Genomic DNA, 24,368 nt, shown 5'->3' with positions numbered 1-24,368 from the left:
GCTGCTGAGGTTAGCATGCCAGATAACAGTCGTTAGAAGGAACGTTAGCAGGTTGCCCTAAGGAGAAGAATAGTAAGTAATCATTTGTGTTTGACAGTTGAAGGGGAACATCTGGGATTCTGAAGTTCCTCTGTTAACCACCAGAAGGCAGAGGCAGCACGATGCTGGGTGTCTGAGAGCACTTCAAAGATTCTGAATGTGATGGGACAGGGCAAAAGTGTGTCTGTGTGCTATGGGATGCTTATGTTTAGCCTTTCGTTTCAAGTTGTATATAAACTCCTCGAAAATCCCTTTGGATATCTTCTTTAATGGAGGAGGGGGTCTCATGATCATGAAATAAACATTTTCTTGTTCTACCCTTGTGTCTCTCTCTTCCTTGGTCGACAAACATCACAAATCACTTCTGCAACTGAATTTGTAGCCCAGGTGGGACCCCCTTGTCCACTGGTCAACTCCAGAACCTCTTGGGGAGTGTCAGATCCACGGACTGGGTGAGTTTATTTCTGTCTGTCGCAGGGAGTGCGCTGGAACCCACCAGAAAGAGGTGAGGTGGTGGTGAGTTGAATTCCTACATAATTCCTTTAATTCGGAAATGGGACAAGGTGTAGCGAAAGGTACTTTGTTATCGGAAATCTGGAATAGTTGGAGCAAAATTGCTAGGTACCCGTGGGTAGTCAAGAAAAAGGGCTGTGGAATTGTGTCAAGGTACCTGGCTGGATATGACTTGGGACTAGAGATCAAAAGTGGCCATCAGTGGGTAGTTTTAACTTTGGCCACCTAAAGTTTTTAAAGCTACTATTGGGAGACCATTTCCCACCTCACATCAGTGACTGGTTTATTTGGGATAATTAGTGACATGATAGATCTAGTGGTGATTATACAAACCAGTCTTACAAAAATAAGATAAATAATAACGACAAACCCAAGGCACCTCCTTAGTGACCGCTATTCATGCGAGCTCCAGCAGCTGCTATAGATGTGTCTTTGTCTCCTTTGCCTGCTATCGACTTTAACCACTCCTTCAGTTCCTCCTTTTGCACCTCCTGCTTTCCCTCCAACAGCTGTGCAAGCTTTGCTGAAGGAGGTGCTTATTCCTCCTCCAGCGGTAGGGGCAACCGTAACAAGAGTTATGTGTGCCATTTGGGCCAGCAGATTTGGTGGTGTGGCAGCAGCAAATGCCCTGACTCCAGGGTTGAACCTGGAAAAGTTTCAGCAGGCGATTAGGGGAATTTTTAGGGCGTATGACCCTGATGTTTGTTGGTTACTGGAAACTGTATTTACCCCTTAAGAGTAAGTGTTGATTTTGGAGAAAAATTGAGAACGGGCTGCTGCTCTGGATGGTAGGACTGCGTGGTTGGATGCAGAGCCAGACAGGAATTATCAGACCAAGGCAGGATTAGATGCATTAAGTTTATTTTGAAAAGCGTTAGAAGAATGGCTAATTGGACAAAGGAAAAAAAAATGCTGACAAGGCACTAACTGGGCAGGGGAAGCAGTTCTGGGTGTTTGGGGGAATGGGCCCCGAAGCCCTGCAAAATGGGTCTTTGCTTGTCTCCTTATTTGTAGATGAGGCAGCCCCAGATATTAAGAGGTGTTTTAATCAGCGTTCCCTGGGTTGGTGAGGGCAGCTGATGGGGGAGACAGTAGGTGCTGCAGCGGTCACGTATAATGGAAGGGATGAGGCTAAGGCTAGGCAGAGGGGAAAACAGCAGGAAGAGAAGGCTAGCTTGTTAGCAGCTGCTTTGTGAGGTAGGAATTTTAGGGGGCAAAGAGGTAATAATTATGGAAATAAGGGAAACAAATCTAAATCAGACAAGACCAAAGGATTACTGCAATAAAAGGGAGATACTGGAAAGGAGAATACTCTGTGGTCCTGAGAGGGAGGCTATGGCAGCAACGAAGGGAAAATCAAATCAGTCAGGAGCTGAACGAAAGCGATGAGCAGTGATGGTTACCAGATCCCCAAGCCCTAGCAGTGGACGGAGAAAACAGAAGTAATCCTCCCAAGGGACTCTTAAGGAACCAATTATAGATTTGAAAACTAGAGATAAGACTGACTCATGTCTGATAGATAGCAGCACAACTCATTCAACATTAACGACCCCCCATGAAGGATCAAGAATGAAGGGTAAAGAAAATGCAGGAGTAGAAGGTAAGCCTACGTTTGTAGCCGGGACAGAGGAAATGGTGGTACAGAGAGGTCCACGGTGCGTTCATCATTCTTTTCTGCTGTTGGGATCGGCACCAGCAAATTTTGTGGGGAGATACTTGTTGCGCAAACGATGGGCAGAGTTGCAGTGTACACCACAAGGAATTACATAGTGACTCCTGATGGATGATGTGCCAAAACATCATGACTGCTGTAGCAAGTGAAGAAGGGATAGGAATGCCCCAGGAACTCAGATGTACTGAGGGTTTTTTGCACCCAGACGTAGGGTTATTGAGGTTGTCTAACCCAGTACGGATAGAAGTGAAGGCAGACAAACCTCCCTCCTTAAAACCATACCTATTGTCATGTCAGGAAGCAAGGGAAGGTATAAGACAAATAATTGAACATTTTCTGCTGAGAGGGATTTTAACTCCTTGCGAGTCTTCCTGTAATATGTCTTGGTGGTTAAAACCCCTAAACTAGGCTCAGATGGAAGACAAGTTTATAGATTTGTCCAAGGCTTATGAGCAATAAATAAATGCATAACTGTACAGCACTCACTAGTTTCTGATCCTTCAACAATTATAGCCGTGATACCAGCTAACACAAAACGTTTTACAATGATTGATTTGTGCCCAGCTTGCTTCAGTATAACCGTGCATCCAGAACCTCATATTTTTGCTTTTACCTGGCAAGGGAAACAGTAAACATGAACTACGTTTCCTCAAGGGTTTGCAGGATTGTCTGACTTTATTTTTTAAAATCTTAGTGACAGGTTTACAGGATAGTTACTCAGAAACTCTGCGTTAATACAGTATGGGGATGATGTACTGATAGCAAGCACAAATAGGGAAAATTGTACTGAAGACACAAGTAATGCCGGTTGCTTTGGCTGATAAAAGCCATCAAGTGTCCCCAACCAAATTACAATTCTGTAAAGAAAAAGGCAGGGTATTTAGGGTGTTTTTTGTCAGGAGAGGGCAGGAAGATACCAGATGACTGAACAACTATCCAAGATATGCCTAGGTCTAGAATTGAGACACAGGAATAGGGTTGTGTACTCCGTACCACTCTCAATCATCATGAGATGATTGCTGTCATGCACAGCATGAGGTGAGGGCCGAGGAACTTGAGACGGACTCAGCAGAAGCTTGATTTGGCAGAAATATTCAAATCCTGAACACATACAGGCTGCAAAACCTAGTCATTCCAGTCTATTGCCTTTTTTTCATGACTTCTGTTCCAGGAGAGACCCCCCAGCTCCAAACCTCTGGTGAATACACCCAGATTTCAGTCTCCAAGGAGATAAATGTTTATGGAGGGCTCTAGAGGAAAGAACTAGGGGTGAGTACCAGCTTGGTCTGTACAGCTCTGTGTCCAAGGGAACGCTGTAAGCTCATTGTCAGAAATTTGCTTTATGGTGTATGTGCCTCCCCTGCAATAACCATCCACACTTAGTTATTGTTGGAAGGTTGGTTGAGGATTGGAACACGTGATGTATAAACCCCTACGTGTTCTTGAACTTTCAGGATGGAAAAGTCAGTCTCATGCTGGTTTTCCTCGGTTTGAGAAGGCTTAGGTCTGGCAATACTTTGGTTTTCCTTCCATGGAGCTGAATTGCTGTGTTGCAGCGTGGTTTGGACGGGGATGGGGACAGCAGCCAGCCGGGCACTGAGCTGTTCCACCCTGCCCGCCCACGCGGGTCTCCCAGTCCTTCCCACCAGGAGCGGGGCCATCACCCTGGGAGGCCACCTCTGCTCCCACCGAGTGTGGAGCAGCACCTCCTGGCATTGCCAAACACACAGAAGAAACACACTTCCCGAAAATTGTACTTGTTTCAGATGTTCGGGGTAGGCAGGAATTTAGTCTAGTCTGGGAAGCCCGTATTTATCTGCTGTCGTGGCTTCAGCCAGGGCTACCTCATTAAAAGTGTCACAACCCAGGACTTTTCAACTTGCCCTTTCTAGTTGGCGTGCTGAAGCCATGTTTCCAGCTTTGGCCCTACAAAACACTGCCTTTCAGCCTTGATCCATTTGTGGCCCCCTAAATTCTTTTTTTCAGTGGAATTCTGGTCCATGTCCCATGAATTTCAGTCTGCTGACAAGATAGAAATTTTCCTAAATACCTTACTCTCTGTTTGCTAAGCACTTCTAGTAAGCAATACAAAGTTAGATGAGCTGGATTTTTTTTTTTTTTTTAATCAAAGGATATGCCTGTGCTCCTTAAAAGAAGCTTCTTAAAGCTCTTGACCACTCTAATTTGCTGCAGGTACCAGCAGTTGCATTTTCTGGTGTCTGGTAGCAAAGCTTCAGCAAAAGGCACAAAGTGTTTCTCGCTGCTTTCTCAAGTCTTTTGGCTGTCACTTGAGGATCCCTATGGTGCTACAACGTGATGGGGGGAGGGGCGGGGGAATACCTGCCATAACCACCTGCGAGCTTGGGGCTGTCGTGCTGCTTTGGTGGCTTTTGCTCCCATTCTGGACTGCGTTGAAAGATTTTCTTAAGTGTGCCTGGCATGAACCTTCTTGTAATCCCAGCAGATGTAAGGCTAAGACATTGTTAAGTGACTCCTGCAGGAAATTTTAACCTATGAAATCTCTTTTCCTTTGTAAATAATGCAGGTTAGTTTGAAGATGGCAACGTCACCGAAATTTCCCAAGTTCATCTTCCAAGTTGGAGCTTTCCCAAGTTGACTTTCCCTGCCCAAAGTGAGACAAGGGAAAGCAAGGAGAAATGGATCAAGAGGAACAAGATGGTCTGGTACCTGAGGAGTGGGTGGGTGGCTGCAGAAAAATCCTGGTTGGCAGGAGCTGAGAACCTCTGCCAGAGGTTTTGGGGGCTGAGGCCAAGGGCAGGGAGCTGGGGGCGCGGGGGGCAGAGTTGCTCGGTAGCAGCCTCTGAGCAAGACCCAGGTGAAACAGATTAGGGGCTGGAATTCATCAGGGTCATTCATTAGAGATGAAAGCACAAACCCATGGCTGATCTGCACCAGCGTGTGGTGGGCTGGACCCGAACTTGACTTCTTCTAGCGTTGTTCACTCACAGAAACAGATTTTCCTCTGACTCCAGTGAAACTGGCCAGAGCCTATGGACTGTAGGCACTGTTCTTGCTGTCCTTGATGTGGTCCTTCAGTTAAGCTCATGTAGCAGCATGACTGAACCCATACATCTGAATAGCTCTGTAATAATAAGATGGGTTGTTGTTTTTTTTTTCCAAAGCAAATGCAAAGCATTTCACCCCGCATGCAGTGGTGCTAAAATTTAAATTTACACAATTTAGATTCTGTAGTTTCTAGCAGTTATTCCAGATATGGAGTCATCTTGTTCTCTTGCCATTGTGGGCCAGCCTAGAAGAGCTATGTCAGGGGTGTGTGACTGGTGTGCTTGACCTGGACAGCTGGGATGCTTGTGTTCTTCGTCTCACTGGGCGGTGAGGCGGTAGGTGAGCACTGAGATGAGGTGGCAGTGTTGACACGGTTCCTCTTCCATGTCTCTGGTTTTTGGTGGACCTGCCTGGGTCTCTCCCCTCATAGCTGCTCAGTGGCAGTGGAGTTGGGGGTGAATTCATCACATTCAGCCTGAGCTGTCTTGTGGCAGGAGTAGAGAGAGAAGCACCAACACATATGGCAAGAGGAAGAAGAGAAGGCCTGAGGGTGACAGCAACTTGTTATTGTGTAGAAATCCAAATAAGCTTCTGTAATCCTGGCTGACTTTGTTTGGTGTCTGAGAGGGAGCTGGGAGAGGGGAGCTTGTGTATGTGTTATGGGATCTGTGACAAACACATGGATTTTTAACTTGTCAGAATTGGGAGCTGAGGAAGATCTCTCCCCAATTTCTCCTTTACGTATTCTGAAGGCGTGGGACCGCTCTTCTGTGTGTTACAGGGCAGCAGAGGTGGGCTCTCCCAGAGCGCTGTGGGCATGAAATCAGGCTGCTACTGTGAGTTTTTCAACTTGGGTTATTTTGAGCAGAGGGTTTCTGCAGTTCAGATCCTCTGTTTGCTCTTGGGTGCTATGCAGAGTCTTATCATCTCTGCCCCTTCAGGGTCGTCCCTGCCGCGCGCTCTTACTTGGACCATACATTTTAGACAGAGCAGTGGCATCTGCGTTGGCGGGTCCCAGATAACCTCAGCATCCCACCGCAAAAGCAAAGGCTGTGGCAGGGAGCCTGAGGCAAGGGCCAGTGGTATGTGTCTCGCCAGAGGGGTGTGTGAAGCACAGCAGACCTGCTGCTAAGAGGTCTCCCAGGTTCCTCTTTGTGCATTGGAGCATGTAGCCATACAGCTTTGCCTTTTATGAGCGCTGCTGCTAAGCCCCCAATGCAACAAAGTCCTCATCTGTGGCTGCAGGATCTTGGATGTTCCTTCCATCTCTTGGCAAGAGAAAGCTCAAAATATCCACGGATACTCTGAGGAAGAGAGAGCATTCCCTGGGCCCCTGTCACCGGAGGTCTGACAGTCCCCACGGGAGCATCCCCAGAGATCCAGAAGTTCTGGCCCTGACTCTTGCAGGCAGCCCCCAGCTCAGTGTGTCGGACTGTTCCTTCCCTGGAGGTACTACAGGCTGGAGAAATCACGTGTACCTGGTCCGTAATTAGGCACAGAGCCTTTCTGCAGCAATTCCTGATCTCAGCATGTTTCTGCAACATGCTCTTTGTAATTCGTGGGCTACTTTAATAGAGACAGCATCTCTAGTTGAGGATCTGGCTTCAGCTGTGTTTGCAGACAGGCTGATGGCCGAAGTGAACTTTTAATCTGACTCAGAACAGTCTTTCTAATGGTCTTTTTGTAGTGGAAGCTGGAAAACCGGTGTGGCAATGTGCCTCCTTCGCTCTCCTTTCCCCACAGTGCCCTCTGATTAAACCTCACGCTGCGTAGCTGGTCGCTGGCTGCGGGGTTCCATGCAGGGCTGGGTGATGTCTCGGCAGAGGACCAGCCCCGTGGAAGTTGCATGGATTGAGCTGAAAGGGGGATCACCTCCAAGTCGTCTCTGGGGCAGAGACAGGAGGAATGAGAATGGAAGTCCATTTTCCTTCTCTCCTCCTGATTTGCTTTATTCAGCATCCAAATGAGAGCTGGTCAGAAGAAATTCCCCAGGTGCAACTTTCTGTGGAAAGTGTGGCAAATGGGCAGTTTCAGGAGGTGGGGGGGAATATCAGTGGCTTGTGTCTGGCCTGTCTGCTTTCCTAAGACCTCTCTGCTGTGGTCCGTGCGGTGGGCAAGAGTCTCTGGTCTGTCGGACCCGCTGGCAGCCACCACGGTGCGCGTCCATTGCAGTGAGCGGCACGTGCCTGTGGCATGGCTCAGCTTGGAGAATGGGCTGCTGTTGGTAAAATGGAATCTCTCCACAGCTGCAACACAGCCTTTTGGTGTCTCTGCCCCTCCAGGACCACGTAACCTGGCTGCAGCTGGCCAGAGGTCGTGGTCTGCTCGGGGTGGCGGGTCCCAAGCAGCAGCGCTGCTGAGCTGTATCACAAGTGTGTGGAGCACCGGTGGTGCAGGGCAGCGTTTGGCACAAGGGCTGGTGGAGCAGGTCTCATGGAGACCATAGGCTATTTGGCAGGCCTGTGCTTTGGGGCTGCCTGGGAAAACCTAGGTACGTCCATGTTCCTCACTGTCTGTGGCTGGGATTCTGCAGGTTTATTTACATTTTACAGCCCCACGTGGGTCTGTAGAGTCGCTGACACAAGAGGGTGTTCATCTATGACCAGAGGTCATGGTCACTCTTCTCGATACGCCACTACAGCCTATTTTATCCAAAAGTCACTTGCTTTGAACGTGATCTACGGGAGTATCTTGATTACGTGTGTCCAATTCCTAAATAAGTTGCAAGTTGGTGTAATTTCACAGCTTGGCTGTTAGAGAAACAAAGTGCACGACAGTGTCTTCATCGCCGTGTAAGCACGCACCTTTCTGTGCTCATCTGTGCTGGCTTTTGCTCGCTATTGCGATTCCTTTGATCAGGAGTTCGAGTTCAAGCATAGCTCTCTGGCTATATTCATTTAACAAAGAAAGAATTCATATTCTTACAAATATGAATCTTCACCAGTCTCTGCATCTTCATCAGGATCTTTGGTCCTGCTGCCCCCACACAGAAGCGTCTCTTAGGCTTGCGCCCCTTTCCTGCCTTGCAGCTGCACAGTTAAGGTCTTCTAAGAGCTACTGAAAATGTGTTTAAAAATAAGCCTCGTGCATGAATAGCTGTAGGTGTGGATTGGGCCAGCGAGCTAACGTCTGCACGCCTCTGCCCCTTCCCAGCGCTGCAGCACGGGCTGTACCTGCCCTGGGAGCAGCCCCACGGCAGCAGGGGTGCTCAGCACCCTGCAGAGCCGGCCCTGGCACGGCTGGAGCTGCAGGATTATTCTGTGTTTCCGTGCACTGAGTTTCTGGCACTTGGCTCTTCTGCCTCCCCCTGTGCGAAGCCAGGCCTGCGTATTTCCCCAATTAACACTGACACGCATTAACGACGGTAAAAATAGACGCGCTGCTTACGCTTACCAGCCTTTTGAAAGGAAGATGTGCAGGGTTAGTGCGTACAAATTTCTTCATGCTACTTCACAGTTTATGTGCTGCTTTACTTGCTAGCTGGGGTTTCCCAGTCTCCCGTGCTCCATCAATACCTCGTGTCATGTAAGGAATGGATCTCTGTTCTCCTTTCACGGTGCCGTCAATGGCTGAAAGGACAAAGTGGCCCTGGGAGTTTGCAGCTCACTAAGTAAAAAAAAAAATAAAATACTAGTCCATCTTCCAACTACAAGTTCTTGTCTTTTGTCTGCTCGTTTGGGTTTTTTTCCTCCCTTCTTCTTGTGGTTTCTGTTAAGCCTCACAAGGTGGTTTTTGTTGCAAGATTCGAACAAAACCTTATGCGCCTTTATATAAAAAGGGGAAGTGAACCCTCTGGCGAGCCGAGGGTGTTGTGAGCATTCATTAGCTGATAGAAATTAGTGCCTAATCTCATCTAAAAAATTCATTATATATGAAATTTGAGAGGCTTGCTCTTAAGAGGAGACTTCTGAATGATGACAACACAGATTGTGCATGTGCTGCTGTGATCTTTATCCTGGCTGTGATTTCTTTTTTATTTATTTAATTTTTTTCAGCTAGCGAGGATGTGAGGGACAGAAGGAGCTAATGGGACTTCATATACCGTGTGATGTATGGGGCACTTGCAGTCAGAAATATTGAACTCATAAATGTACTCATTTGCCCTGGAGTCACCGAGAGGGAGGCTAAACACAGGACACCGCAATGTCACAGTCATGCAGAGTCACTTCTGTAACGGTAAAGCTCCAGCATAAAGGCTGTATTTTTCTTCGTTTTTACTGCAAATCTGTAAATGAGCTCTGCAAGGCAGCTGTCGTCGGCTGGAGGAGAAGGTGAACTTTTGCTGGATTTGGCTGTACGCACACCCCTTCTGCATTTGGTTGTTTTTGAGAGATTCTGGACGTATTGGGGTACTGTTTTGAAGTGACCCTGCACATGCCGTCTGTTCTGTCTTGTGTCTCCACCATGGCACCGCAGCCCTAAGCCCTACCGGCTTGCCCTTCAAGCATGAAGGTGAGATGAGGTTGAACGTGCACATCCGAGGCAGATGGTTAGCCCCAGCCTTGCCGTCGTATTTGAGAGAGATTTTCTTCATGTCATCTCGGCAGCACAGAAGGAAATGAAAGCGTTTCTTACTGTAAATACTTTTCTCTGTCCCCCTTCCTCTGCACTGCTGTGAGCGTCTGAAGACTCGCTTCACTGCTTTTCTCAGAGAAAGCTATTTCTGTCGCGTCTTAGATCAATTTAGGCCAGTCTTATGCATGTATGATACAGACAGAGTGGTGCTATGGTGGCTGGGAGCAAACCTGTCAATTTTGGACACTGGGAGCAGGAGGTGAGATGTAATTGTCACTGTTGAGAAGCCAGAGGGCCAAACCAGTGGCTGAAATGTGGAATTACCAAGCAGACCCAAACTGTCTGGAAAACAGTGCAGGCCACAACGCAAGGGGTTTAACCATTTCTGAGAAACGCGTGTTTACATGTAATTCCACCGCGTGGAGCTTCCTTAGTGGGCTGTGCTTGTGTCCAGAGACACAGCACAGAATCATAAGACTCCTAGCTGCATCCTGAACTGTTGCCACAGTTATTCCACAGCACATCTGCCAAGCGCGTATAAAAAGATCCAGATGTTGGCTGTGATGCTACAGCTGTTTACTTCCTCCAGTGAGCAAGACGGTTTCTGCTGCGTGGCTCTTGTAATCCGCCTTGGTACTCAGCGCAAAATGCAAGCGTGCTTTAAGCCATCTCCATGAGAGCCAGCAAAGTGTCTGGCGCCGTGTGGCCCTGTGTATAACTGGTTCACAGTCGTTCTTCAAGACTGGCTTTCCAGTCTCGTCTCTGGGATCTGCGCCCAAACGGAGCCGGGGTGGCTCGTGGGCTGCATTCAGTCTGGTTTTGCAGCGCAGCTTCCCGTAACCTTCGTGCTTTGCCTGGGGCTTTCCTGCATGGCAGGTACAATTGGGTCACGAGAAGAGCCCAGCAAAGTTCAGGCTGGCAACTTAGTGTTTGCATCCAGAGGGAGAGCCTTCTCCCACACCTCCTGCTGGCGAGACTCCCCGTCAGTGATCGCTGGCATTTCAGAAAATCGCCTGGTTTGCGTGAGCAGTGCTTTCTGACGGGACTGATTTATCTTCCCTGGGTGGGGATGCTGTACTTGGATAAACTGGGGAAGGATGAAGGAAATAGGTGTTTCGTTTTTGCCCGGCCTCAGCGTTAGCATCTTCCTAAACAAGGTGAGGACAACTGGGAGATATTTTGTCCCTCCTCACCTCTCAGCCCTGTTCTCACACTTGCAGCTCGCCCCAAGGTGCAGGACTTTGCAGAGCACATCACGGTGTGTGTTGGTTCAGCCCGAGCTCAGTCACCCAAAACCTTGCAGATCTATTTTGAAACATTATTCAATCTGTCCACTATGGAGTTTCTTTTCTTTTTTTTTTTTTTCTTTTTTTTTTTTTTTCACTCTTGCTTCTGACATCATTTCCTGAATGCTATATTCACTGAGCTCTGTAGCCAGATCGTCTTCTGGGCATATGATGCAAGGAGCTCTTTAAAATGGATTTCAGCGCTACTTTTACTCTGCAGTGCTTGCTGGCGATAATAACTGTTACTCATGGTAAGTGGGATTTTTCTTTATGAAGATGGCACAGATCTGGCTAGATGAGCGGCCACCTTAATTTTGCTCCAAGATCTTTTAAGGACGCTACCAGGTTTGGGGAGGCATCAAACAGCGTAACTGCTAATGCATGAAAGGGGCAGTCAGACCAAAGTAAGACGGATTATTTTTTTAGTAAACGAATGATAACTAGCAATATCGTACTTTCGCGGTTTAATGCATTTGTAAAAGCATTTCAGCAGAGAATGTAAGGTCCTTGTATGCAGAATGCTGGCTGGAGGGGCTGGGGAGCAGTGTGGTCCCACTCCTCATGCTTGGTGTGACCTTGGGTTAGTCCCTGAGCTACTGTCACCCTGCCATTTACCCATCCCTGATTTGTGTACAGCGACTTGATAACGTGCGAGGATACTGTAGGACTTGTTCCAGTGAAAACTGTGACCTTAGTCTTTGGGTAAAAGCTGCTGTGCAGGCAACACTTGTTTGTGCTACCCTCTGCCCGAGGTCCATGGCATCGATGCCCTGAGGATCTTCCTTAGCGCAGTCCCTGAGCTCAGAGGGGGACGGTGGTGGTATTAGATGGTCGTGCCAAATCTGGGAAGAGGAAAGACGAGCTGCTCAGCCTTTCTCTGCCCTGTGTGCACCACTCCCATGTCATCGGGGGGAAAGTTGGCCTTTATCGAAGGCTTCCCACTCCTCTGATTTTCAATTTACAGGTGACCCCAGCCTGTCACTAGGGGTGGGTCTGTCCCTCTTACATCTCACCTGGGCATTTGCCTTTCTGGGAGGCAGCCAAGAGGGGCTGGATGGACGTGGCAAGCTTGCTGCCCACACTCTGTGCCTCTCCTTTCAGGCTCTGCCACCTGGACCGGTGCGCTCAGCGGCAGCTCAGCAGTCTTTGCTATGGGAATTCAAAGTCTGCAGCACCTCTCCAGAATGAGCAAGAGGGACGTGATGTGCTCGATAAATGTCTCAAATGACACTTTGTGGGCTGTGTGCGGCAGTTCTGCCAGCAGGTGCTTGAAATTGCAGAATGGCTCCCTAGTGCTGAGGAGTGTGGAGAAGGAGGATGAAGGAAGATACGAGTTTTTTTTTCAGAACATCAGCAGAGTTTTTACACTGGAAGTACTTGGTAAGTGGCCTTCTTAGCAACAAATAGTTTTTGGATTGGTGAGCCTGGCTGGAAGCTGATGCCTTGAAATTCTTCCTAAGGGACCGCCTGAGCTTGCAGGAGCTGTAGGTGCCTCTGGCACCTAAGGGAGCAGTAATGGTGAGTGTAAACTAGGAGATGCTTTTTGCATCTGCATTGTCAGTCTCTCCTGTCTGTCGAGCCTTCCGTAAGGCAGCCAGTCAGCTGAGCTACATGCTGTTTGCCCTGATGTAAGAGACAGCAGCATGAAGTGTTTGTAAAGTTGAGTCCTCAGTATGTAGACACATAGCTGGAGATGTCAGTCCATTTCCAGAGTAGTCTTTCTGGTGGTTCTCATGAAAGCTCTCACTGACCAACAGCATTTTGCTGCCTATGGACGCCTGTGCTTAAGGAGTTAACCCTACCTGACTTGGCTCCGAGAACTGAACTGGACTTCTGTGCAGGTCTGGGTCGAGGCACGCTGGGCTTCCCCCTGCCTTGTGCAGCTGAGGAAAGGTACCGAAGGAACCCGGCTGTGACTTTCTGATTCTCAGCCACCCCCGAGCAGCTTGGAGGTCAGCATCTTCTGGGTCAGTTCAGAGACCGGTGACAGGTACCTTACCCTGCCAGCGTCCCTGCTGCCCTCGGAACTGCTGCTCTCCTTTCTGTGCCTGCTCATCTGGGTGAGAAGACACAAACAAAGTCTCTTCTGTGCAGGATCCAGCTCATCGCTTGGGTTAATATGGAGAAGGCTTAAATGGGTTTGCCCCCCTGCTGAGCAGTGCTCCAGCCAGCCAGCGGCCGTGGCTCTGGTCCTCATCGCCGCTGTCCCTTTGGCAGGGCTTTTACTTACACGAGCTTCTAAGAGAAATTGAAGCGTACGAAATTGTAATGAAAATGTCTGAGCAGACTGGCCTCGGTGAAGATAAATGAATCCTTACACCTTTTGGGTGCAAACAGGCGGAACTGCTGGGGAGAGTAGGTCAAAGTTGTGAGTCCTTGGCACGGAGATCAAGGGCTTAGACTGGAAGTGGGCAAAGGCCGCAGGAGTGTCCTCGGTTTAACCTCCAGTTCAGGGGGTTTGCTTTGGGAACTTTTGCCTCCTCCTTGTGTCCTGTTGCCACGCCTAAGTCAGGGAAACGATTTCACAGCAAAGGTATTCCTGGAGGCAGTGAGTTTTAGCTGAAGATGGTGTCCTAGTTGAAGAAAGTGATTTCTGAGTTTATTTACATGGATGTTTGCATAGACGTTCTCCATGTTGCTGTCATAAAACTGTACCACTTCTCTGTCTAGCCTGTATTTGTGGAGAGGCAGATGTAGGAAATAGGTTAGCTCCTTGTAGTAGATAGAAAGAGAGAAATTCAAGAAAATGTAGTAGGATCAGTGATTCATTACTTCGTTCTAAATCGTCCTGCTCTGGGTTATCCTATCTAACTGCAGGTGCCTGGTGTTGGTACCTATGTTGGGCATGATTTGGACTAGTTCCTCTCTGAAACGGAGGAAGAGGCAGAGTGACAGCAAAAGCACCAACCTTTGGTGGGGGAGAGCGCCGAGCCTCCTCTGAAGCTGCATTTACCTGCTGATTGCAGGGGAGGCCTCCGGCTGGCAGATGCTTTGCGTGTTTCTACTGTCCTCTCAGATCAGGGGCTTTTATTGTTTGCTTTTTCAATTTCCATCAGGAAAATGAAGAGATGCCAGATTTTTATGGCATCCCCAAAAGAGGGACCAAGAGTCACTAGCAGGGTTGGGTGGACACTGCTAAGCATTTCAGGGCTGGGGGCAGGCACTAAAAGTCTGGTTACTTGTTTCTGTGCTCTGGGCTACCAGTGCATGCAGTGGTAGTAAGACTGCCAGTATGGGAAGCTCCTGTCCAGCTCACGTTCACTGCTGAGCCTGCTCCTCACCTCTCTCTTTCCTCCCTGCTCCTGTTGCCTTGTGCTGTGTGTGACCAGAGCTGGCCATTGGTATCCAGTGCTTCCCTAATGGGACTGGAGAGTTGTCCTGCGACGTGTCCAGCAACAGGACCATCCCCATTCGGTGGCTGCTGAACGGCACGGCGCTGAACGCCCCAGGGGCTTGCATTAAGGATGACGGGAAGAAGGTTCGCCTGGACAAAACCATGCCTGGGGAATTTGTATGTGAGGTTTACCACGGTGACAGAGTCACGAGGACCAAGCCCGTTGCGCTGTCTTGCAGCTATGGTGAGTAATGGCATCTCCAGAAAATTTTTGGGTTTGGTCTCTTGCAGCAGAAAACGAAGGAGTTGTTGCTGTCTGTGTAATACCGAACTCTTCTGTCCTCTGGCAGCTGCTTGCCAGACTTCCCCCATCCTCCCTTTAGAAAGCGTCCCCTTGACTTCCTTCTCCCCCCTGTGCTTGGGCTGGCACAGCCTACAGCTGCAGAAGGGACAGAGGTTTGTTCAGGGGGTCCTTTTACCCAGCTCTGCAGCGAGGAGGGATCTCTATCTGTCTGATTTTCTACCTCCCGGTGACGGGGACCTTGCACCCTCCTGCACAATGATGCTCTATGCCGGTTTAGCAACACGAGCTGCTTCCTACTCTGACCTTCATCCATGTCCCAGACAGCCTTCCAGTTTCTGCAGCATCCCTGTAAAAACACCTCCGCTAGTTCAACCCTGCTGCTGCTGGGCTGGGCTGAGGTGTTTTGCCTTGTCTCTCTCCTCCTTAGGCCAGCTGCACAAAGATTTACCAGTCTATACACATGTCTCTTCATAAGCCTCACACCATCAGGGGTGGGGTAAAAACTCAGGTCATTTAACTTATCCACGTCTCTGCTCAGATAGGTAGTTCTGTGAGAAGGCTGTGACTTTATCCATTTGGAAGCGATCCATAAATGCTGAGTACTCGGCTTCAATGAGGCCATAGTTTAATGAGACAGAATACGGATCCCAGGACTGAGCAAAACTGCCAGAACCCCATGATGAAAAGCACTGGTCTGTGTTGTAAGTTCATACTTACTTAAAAAAAACACCCAAACAACACCCAACCCCCCCCCCCAGTTAGATAACCTTGGGTGTTATTTCACTTGCATCTTCAGTAGTGAAGGTTTTTCTCTTCTCTGGCAGCAAACGTGGTCATCAAAACTAAATCAGAGAGGCATGATTTAACCATAAAGTTTTTGATTAATTTAGCAATTGAATCACCTTTGTTACTTGAGAAATTGTAATATGCAATAGCACCTAGCACTTTAGACATTGTCTGAGACACTCCAGCTCCAGACCATATACTGTATTTTCTTTTATAGCTGGTATAGAGTGGGTGTGAAAGCAAAATTACTGACATAACCCCTGTATCATGCGCTGGCATCCAACAGAAATGCCGTGGGTGGTTGGTGCCTGATGGCATTGGTGCCGCCGGCCAGCCTGTGCCAGTTTGGCATGTGTGATCGTGGAGCCGTGATCTGAATCTTGCCCAGCTAAACTGGTCAGAGGGTGTTGGGTGTAGCCAGACCCAAGCTGGCCGAGGCACGCAGCAATGAGGACGCAAACACCCACCAGCTGTTCAATCGAGCCCCGTGATAAATCACAGGAGTGCTGACAGTGGCCGTGGTTTATTCTGGGCGGCTGCCCAGTCCCCTGGGTGCGATATCGGTTCCCTATTTCCTCCTGAAGATCCTGCAGCAGAATTTAGCGATAGCGCTGTTGGGATGGATGCACGATGCACGCATTTGGAAGGGTCTGAGAGCAAGAAAGTAGCAGCCGACTCTAATTCTGAGTCAATAAACGCAACTGCATTTGTAAAACTGAACTAAAGCAATTCTGAATACTTGAGGAGAGATATGAGCTCAATTAATTAATTAATTAAAGACCAATTCATTATTTTTGTGGGTTATAATTTGCTCCTCGCAAAGGGCTGAATGTAGTATTTCCACTGTAGGTACAAGATCTGTGTAAAAGCACCTCTTTGGGCAACCTGTCGACTGAAGAAATTAATTTTGAAAAATGGTTAGCACAAAACGATTTGGCAGAAATACTGTAAACTCTCCAGGCACCAAAGGGCTCTGATCACACAGGATCTAAAGCAGAGGATTCAGAAGTTAACAAGTCAACATACGTAAAAGGCTTTTATTGTTTCATTACTTGTTTTATTATTTGTTTATTACCAATTTTTAATGCAGTATTTTAACTCAAAAAGGCCTCCTTAACAAATGGCAAATGCTTAGGAAAAAATATTTCCATCGTATATTTATGCTTTTTAGTACTATTCTCCAAGCTGTCAACAAAAAAGAAATAAAATTATCAGGGAAATGATTTCTCATTCGATGAAAGTTTAATTTTGAGTATAGATTTTTTTTGAACTTGGTAACGGTTCCTAAAGAGACCTGAACAAGCACTCTGAAAACACTTGGAGTATGTGTGATTTCACGGACAGGAGCGCCTGTGTACAGTTGTTTTTACTGTTCTGTGTAGTGTGTGGACTGTGGCAGCGTGCGGTGTATCCTGGAGCTTTTGAACACTTCCCAGCCTCCGGGGCTACGCAGCAATTTGTGCGTTTGGCGTCTCAAAACCGAGCTCCAGATAAGCCTGTTGGTTTCCGCAGTGCGGTGCTGTACAGGCATGTGCGCAGCTGAGAAGGAGCCAAAGGATTCAAAAAGGGGTGGCGTAGGTTCACCTGAGGAGTTATAAGGAATCTGCATTGTAGCGGTACTTGAGCTGTACGGGTTTTTTCAGACGGGAAGAAGTTTTCCTGCTGGCTGCCCCAGGCTGGAGCAAATTGTGCCGGTGAAGGAGCGGGTCTGGATGGGTGTCCGTGTTCTGCAAGCCTGCGATGCCCTCTACCAGCCTCCTTGCTCAGCAGCAACACACCCGCAACTCCGACCCTGAGCAAGGGACTCTGCGCTGGGTAGTAATTACCGCTGACTTGCGTGTGGCCGTCTGCTCAGCCATCTGCAGCCTTCGCCTCCTGCCAGGTGTTTCGCATGATCTCGGTGGGGAAGGGGAATGAAAAGAAACCCTTCCCCCAGCAGCAGTGAGGCCGCTTTCCTACAGCTCTGGCTCAGGTGGCTGGAGTTGCTGGTGCTGGAGCAAGTGCAGGCTCTGATCAAACCCGCTTTGAGGTTGGTGTAGTGTTGGTGTAGTTGTTACCGGCCTGTTCTCTGGGGCTTAATACCAGCTCCGAGGGGAGACCCTGCAGCTTCTCTGTCAGCAGGCGATGCTAGCTTAGCTCTCCCTCCCCTTCTCTGCCTGTTTTCATAAATCTCGTTGACTTTAGCATCTTTCAAACCACCACCTGCCCTGTTAAATTTGATTAAAACTTACGAATGATCTTAGATGTTACGGGTCAGAGTAGGCAGAAACACATGCACACAGCTTAGTCACGCAAGCCTCTTCTCTTCACAAAATATTCCATACCATAATCAAATGATGTGACATAAATTATGACGTACCACGGTTCACGGTGTCAGCTCCCCTGATCCAAACGAACAACAGCAGTGATGTCCACATACTCTTAACCTGGCTGCAGGGTTTCTCCCGTTTGGAGAAAGAAGCTTGTCCACCCTGGTGACTAACAACGCTCCGTCCTTCTTGCAGGAGACCTGCTGCAGTACCCGTGGTTCATTTACATCCTGGCAGGGTGCGCAGGGGGGGCGGTTATCCTGGTGGTGGCTGTGTCCTCCATCGTATGTTGCTGCATGAAGAGGAAACACAAGTTCATCCCAGTGCCTTCAGGTGAGTGGAGAGTGTCGTTGGCCCCTGGGATGAGCCTTACAGAGGACTGTGTTTGTCCAGGCTGGGGTTGAAATCGCCTCAGCATAAACTGGTTTTGGCTGGGGGGCTGCTTGTTCTCCAGCCAGCCCTCCCTTGGCCTGGTGGAGCAGAGAGCTGCTTGCTGATAGGAAACCATGAAGACCAGCGGGGTCTTGAATGAGACCTTGCTTTTTCTTTTTTCCTCTCACGCTTGCCACTGTGCACTCCTGGCCAGAAAGAAACACAGCAAAAGCTCTTCTTTTGGGCAGAACTGAGCCGCATCCAGGTCAGATCCTGAAATGACCTGAAGGCTTCTGATGGCTGTCCTTTGTCAGCACCAGTCCCTGAGTGCAATCTGCCCGTGCCCAGTGAGGCCACCTCACGCTGTGATCCTGCCAGCATGGCCAGGCTGGTCTCTGGCGGGTTGGCAGTGGCCCTCTGTACCTGGCATCTGTCTGCTCTGGGAAGGGAGCCAGCTCGCCGTGAGGAGGAGACGCCAGCATGTGCTGGTGGTGGTCTGGCCTCGCAACGAACGTGCCGAGGCAGCTGGCATGTGGGGATCTCTCTCCTTCAACTCTCCATTTTTGGTTTTACAGATGAGGAGAAGGATGATGGAGTAACCATGTCCGTGGTCTCCAGCGAAGCTGTGAAGAGCCCCCCCAATGGAGACCATGTTGAGGCTCAAGCTGCCCAGATTGACTGCCCTCCAAAGCCTGGTGGGTCCGGTGGCTTGTGTTAAGTCGGGCAGACAGCTTGGTGTGGAGGGTGAAGGGCAAAAGGGATGTGTGCGGCTGGTGGGGGAGGACTGACTGCAGAGGGGCCTGGGACTCAGAGCGCAGGGCTGGTGCTGCATCTTGTCCAGGCGACAGAAGTCGCAGCAGGTCATTTATCGGTACCTTACTCGTGCTTGGCTTCTGCACAGCAGTAACTCTCGCCCTCATTCACCCTTGAGATGTAGCGGCAGCCGCCTCATAAGCATCCCACAGAGGGTACCGCAGGCTGTCTGTTCCAGCATCTCCTGTGCTAAAATACACATCTCTGAGACAGAACCCCCCCTAAACTCAGCAGTTTTCCTGCAATTTTATCACCCTCCCCCCTTTCTCATCAGTAACGTTTTATAAGAATCGGCATTATTTTTGTAAGCAGTCACCTCCAGGACAGCCTCCACCAATATGCTGAGCTGTAAACACAGCTAAATCTCATCAGTCAGAGGCTTGTGTATTTTCTTAAATTGGAGCTAAAGTGGGAATATGGTCACATTTTAAATCCTTCAAAGAAACTGAGAATAAAACCCCATAGCTTTAGCACAGCATGGTCGTGAGAGTGCAGCGATAAAAATCTTTCAGAAATCTCCTGTTAGGCGAGTGCTTGATATTAACACTCCACTTTTTGCATCATGTTTCCCTCAATTTTGTTTCACAAACACGAGCATGGGCAGCACCTTCCCTAGTGATGCACCATTATCAGCTGCAGTAGGTCTAGCAGAGACATCGTGAACTGGAGCAACATTACGTAGGTCGTATAGCCTGATCTCAGCACTGCTGCCTCCACTTCTGGTGTCCTTCACTGTACCATGCACAGCCTCTCAGCAGCTCAGCTATGCTTTATGTCTAACCTTGGACGCTGGTTTGCTCTGCTTTCAAAATATTAAATGCTACTCATGAACGTAATGCAAAAAAAAAAAGTCATTCAGGTAATTGCTTAATATTGATACACCTAAAGTGTAGAACTCTTAATATAAAGGTTACACATTGCCATTTTGACTAACAAAGTATCCCATATTTAGATTTTCTACAAATAAGTAAAAAGCAGACGTGTGTGTGGGAAATGTTTAGGTGAGAACCTATTAAATGTGTGCTGTTAGCCAGCTTTAACTACTCAGATATAACTGAATAGATTTGACTTTGGTATTTTGGTATATTTTGGGCAGGTGAGCCCACAGAGCTTCAGCACTACAGTGTCTAAAGCCATGATGGACGGCTCAATAAATGAATAGTTACAAAGAAAATTGACATCTGGCTTGCAGATGCCTGGGGAGAGGGGACTGAGCGGGTTAAGCACCCTGCAGCATCAGGGACTGGCCAGGAGGTTTCCGTGGGGGTGAGCACAGCACGGGCACTTATAAACCATTTGTCCCTTCTTTTCCAGATGCTGCCCGGACTGGGCAAGCCGTTGAGCCCCAGCCACCGGTGGAAGAAAACTTACCAGTGGGGACAGAGCCTGAGGAAATGCCAGACCCAGAGGTCATAGTTGATGTGGAAAGCCAGGAAAATGCCTCGGACTGTTTCCCAGATCCAGCTGATGACTGATGTGGCATGCTCACTGTCCTACCCTGTCTGAGGGCCTACGACATCCATCTTTTGCATCCCATAGTCTCATTGTGTTTAAGAGTTGATCCGGAAAATTTCAGCAGGGGAAGTAATGTGAGGTGCCAGGCTTACTAACCTCATTATAAAAAAAAAAAAAGAAAAAAAAAAAGAAAAGAAAATACAAGGAAAAGTACACGGGTGGCTTCAAGGCTGCACTGCTGTGGGCTGACAGATTCACTAACAAACAAAACTTGGCAGCTCTTTGATGCTTTGCCTATTAATAGACCTGCAGCTGAGCTGTGGAGCCCTAGAGGACCGCCTGGAATGAGATGGGCAGTTCCTCCTGCTCCCTGCCCACCCCACGCCTTGCCATGCCTTCACCAGCCAGTGGTTCCTGCAAGGGGCAGGCATGACAGGGGGACTGAGGTGGCCTGCCAGTCCCAGACAGAAACAAGGACCTGCCAGAGATTTCCCGAGAAAGCCTCTTTCTCAGGAGATTTCAAGGCATTTTTCGCTGGCCCTGCAAAAAAAAAAAAGCTCAGTGGAGGTTTCAGCTAGGTATCTGCTGTGCCGGGTGTCTATCTGAATTGCTCCTCTGAGCTCCAGACCCTTTGAGATTTGGGCCTTGCTGCTTGCTCCGTGGGGTTGGGAGTGCTGGTGATCACCCGGGTGGTCGCCCCGGGGGGTGATGCTGGCTTGCTCGCCTTTCAACGCCCTGCAATGGCAGGGGGCTATGGGTTGGTTACCTTTTACCAGCACCTAACTCCTCAGGTTGCCAGCGAGTTCCAACAACTCTGTCATTAGCTTGCTTGCTTGCAGCAGAAGGGTGCCTGGGGTCTGGGGGTGTGATTTTGGCAGAAACGTTGATTAGAATGCTGAGACCGTTCATCAGTGCAAGCATTAGTGCCTTTGGTGTAATGGTTTAGCTACGGCAAGCTGGTTAAGCTGGTCATCTGCCTGTGCATGTAGGCTTTTTCGGTGCTGTGTTATTTGCACAGACAGCAGCAATTTATAGAACCTTTTAGGCAAGTCTCACCGCTTACACGTGTCCTGTTCTGCTCGGGGGAGGTTTGCGAGTGGAGCAGCTGGGGTAGACCTGCAGGGGAGAAGGACAAGGTGAGGGAGGGCGAGGACTCTCGCAGGCAGCAGGTAGCCCAGTCCCTGGCAAAGCTTCCAGGGGCTGCAGGGCACGGGGAGTGCTGCAGGATGCGCTGCCTGAGCAGGGTGTTTGCTGTAGAAGTGCATTTTGGTAGTCGGAAGGGAGGTGTGTTGCTGTTAAACTAGCCCAGTAGGCTGGAAAGGCTTGGCGGAGTTAAAGCAGAGATGGTGCAGAACGGGGCTGAGAGGGACGGGGAGGTGCGTGTTGCGTTCCTTGCGTCCCTTGTCATTTCGTCCCTGTCTTAGATTGTGCTGACATTGTGCCGTTTGGAACGGATTTAGGGTATGCCTGGTTTGTGCCACCCAGCGAGGTCTGCAGGTCCCCCAGCAGAACGAAACCCAAGCTGGGCGCTCCCCTCCCAGTCTGGGGAGCTGGCGGATGGCTGCACGCTTCCCCTTCGTGTCTGCCTCCGTGGCAAAGCTCTGCATCGGTGACGCCCAGCCATAGGTGGTTGTTCTTATTTCCTCGTCCCGCGGCTCTGTTTAGAAGATTTTTGGGTCTTGTGTGCTGTGTTGGTGGTGATTCAGCCTGCCTCTGCTTTTGTAAGGCTGCTGTAGGAATCGGATCGTCCACAGTCAAAGGGAGATAATAATTCTTTTCCTCACGGTGCTGTGCTATCTCCTTTCGGTACAAACATTCCTCAAAGGCTGTGAGTTGAATGTCAGGAATGTGGTGGCTAGTGCTTGGGGTGGCAGCTGCCTGGAGGCAGCGATGCTGGGTGAACAGGAGCCGGTGTCACCAAAATGAGGGGACGAAGTCAGCTTTGCTTCTCTTCTGCACTTTCTGGCAGGGGCAGGCAGGGGACACTCGACTCCAGTACATATTTTGAAGGCTGAACGGTGCTCTGAGCTGCACTCGAGAAGATGCCAGCGTTTCAGGTGCTGAGGGTGACACAGCTGGGCCAGCCTTGTCCCAGTGCATCCCGGCTCCAGCTTGCCCTGGTGCTGCCTTGCTGCTGTCAACCCCGGGCGGGGGGACACTGGGGGTGCCTTGTTAGCACCGCCACTGGTGTAACCCCAGTCTGGGAAGGGTTTTTCCCATTGAGATGGGAATCGGAGACTCGAGATGTCTTTATGAGGCAGATAGGACCCAGCTGGTTTTCTGTCCTTCCCTGCTGAAGATGCTGTTCAGCAATGGGGCAAAGATTTCTGTTACTGGGAGGTCAGTAGAGAAGCTGTGCAACCTGCGCTCTTCTTTTAACCATGTGTGTTCGTGCCCAGCTATTGTTCTTTTTTGGTGTTCTTTTTCTTTTCCTCGTGATAATTTTGTTCCTAATAAAAAGATCTGTTTTCTAACTTGTTTTGGAACTGTTTAAGTTCTGTTATTTAATAATTGCTCCTTTATGGTTTTCACTGGAAGTACAGGCTGGTTTCCAAATTTTCGCCTGGAAAGCGATAACAAGTTACTGCTGACTGGACCCGACTTGGGCGGTCAAGGGAACAGAGATCACAAGGACATTTGTTTGTAAGCCGGTCCAGGAGAGGCTGCAGGACAGTGGTATGTAACTGGTCCCCGTCAGAGCGTGTGTGCTCATGTGCCCGCACATGCGTGTGCCCCAGCAGCTCACCAAACCCTGCCCTGGTGCCTTGCCTGAACTGTGAGGTGCGGGGAAGGGACGCAGGGAGATGGTCTTGTTTTACTCATCTTTATCCATCTGTATTTTCTTGTGACACCTGAGCCACCTTAGCTGTTAGAGAGGAGGATGCTTGACCACACTGTCCTTTTTGCAGGGAGGAGGTGACTCTCGTGCTCGCCCCTAGGCAGGTGTGCCCAGGCACTGTGTAAAACCAATGTCCTGGTGGCTTGTGGTCATATAAAATCCCTTGACTTTACCATTACAGGGTTAGCCCTGGAACAGTGGTGTGACTGGACGTGGGTGAGCCTGGCCTGCAGCCTGTGAACCCAGCACCCCAAGGAGCCACCGACCTGAGTCTGCAATTGTCTTCCAGCCTGACTGTGGCTCTGCATCACCCAACAGTGAAGATGCTTTCAGGCATGGGGCTGCCTGGCATGTAACGGTATGGATGTACGTGGTGCTATCAGCAATTTGACCAGGAAGAGAGATGTCTGTGCTGTCTCTTTGAGGCTTCTGGTGGCCTTGGTGAGGCTGTGCCATGCCAGCCCTATCATCTGTGGGCTGCTGAGGGAGCCCTTGGTGCTGGGGTGCCTCTGGGTGCCTCTGGCCTCCTGTGGGGACCTGGTGCTTGAGAGGAGCCTCACAGAGCTGATGGTCACACCATCCACTCCAGCTGCTGGTCCTGGCTGGGAAAGGCTGGGAGTAGGAAAGGGTCCATCCCTCTGCTCATGGAGTGCTGGCCGGACAAGCGGAGCTCTGCTCTGTGGGAAAAGCAGGTGCTTTGGGATCTGGTTTCTTCCCAGCTGAGACAAACCACCGGTGGTTTATAGCACTGTACAGAATGGATGTTTAGATTTCCATCCATGTCAATGTTTCATGGTGGGAAGAGAAAAATTCCCTTCTGCTTGTGGCATGTACTGAACTACAAATGACATGAAATGTAGTATGTAGTCTTTTCATCATGCAATTTGTGCAGTTCATTAATACAAAAGAACAGAAAATGATCTTATTTGACTGAAGATCAATGTGAAAGCAAAAGCAGAAAAGAAACATGTTGTCTAACAGTGATCAGAGAAAGGGGAATGATCCCTTTAGATTATTTTTTTTTTTTAGCTCTCAGAATGAACTCATCCTCATAAAATTCTCACGTCAGTAAAGCTCCCCATCCCAATAATGAAACAATTTGTG

At 49.2% G+C, this 24,368-nt stretch overlaps 1 protein-coding gene and 1 long non-coding RNA gene across 4 annotated transcripts; one reads left to right on the top strand and one right to left on the bottom strand.

Moving 5' to 3' along the window:
* LOC130144286 (uncharacterized) lies at positions 1-22,903 on the top strand. 3 transcript variants are annotated; one of them, XM_056327716.1, is made up of 7 exons: positions 1-3,493; positions 4,770-4,923; positions 12,154-12,432; positions 14,382-14,630; positions 17,981-18,118; positions 18,733-18,852; positions 20,285-22,903. In XM_056327716.1, exons 3-7 carry the CDS (start codon positions 12,204-12,206, stop codon positions 20,443-20,445), a joined length of 897 nt encoding a protein of 298 aa, XP_056183691.1. In that variant the 5' UTR covers positions 1-3,493; positions 4,770-4,923; positions 12,154-12,203; the 3' UTR covers positions 20,446-22,903. The 3 variants fall into 3 exon arrangements, with proteins under 3 accessions (XP_056183691.1, XP_056183690.1, XP_056183689.1); XM_056327715.1 differs by lacking the exon at positions 1-3,493 and having other exon boundaries at positions 4,646-4,923; XM_056327714.1 differs by lacking the exons at positions 1-3,493; positions 4,770-4,923 and adding an exon at positions 11,151-11,303.
* On the bottom strand, positions 5,374-10,923 carry LOC130144287 (uncharacterized). The gene is made up of 2 exons (XR_008820080.1): positions 8,645-10,923; positions 5,374-8,138 (listed from the first exon to the last, which is right to left on the bottom strand). It is a non-coding gene; the product is annotated as an uncharacterized LOC130144287 (long non-coding RNA).
* Positions 22,904-24,368: the final 1,465 nt, after the last annotated feature.

This window comes from Falco biarmicus, chromosome 2 (assembly GCF_023638135.1).
Source record: "Falco biarmicus isolate bFalBia1 chromosome 2, bFalBia1.pri, whole genome shotgun sequence".
In the NCBI taxonomy this organism is placed as follows: domain Eukaryota; kingdom Metazoa; phylum Chordata; class Aves; order Falconiformes; family Falconidae; genus Falco; species Falco biarmicus.
This window is presented reverse-complemented; position numbering and strand designations above follow the sequence as displayed.

Bases quoted from the DNA above. Each gene is read 5' to 3' on its own strand.
- LOC130144286 (XM_056327714.1), top strand. From the start codon at position 11,243: ATGGATTTCAGCGCTACTTTTACTCTGCAGTGCTTGCTGGCGATAATA. The intron at 11,304-12,153 runs GTAAGTGGGATT...CTCTCCTTTCAG, and splicing joins GATAATAACTGTTACTCATG to GCTCTGCCACCTGGACCGGT. The intron at 18,119-18,732 runs GTGAGTGGAGAG...TTGGTTTTACAG, and splicing joins GTTCATCCCAGTGCCTTCAG to ATGAGGAGAAGGATGATGGA.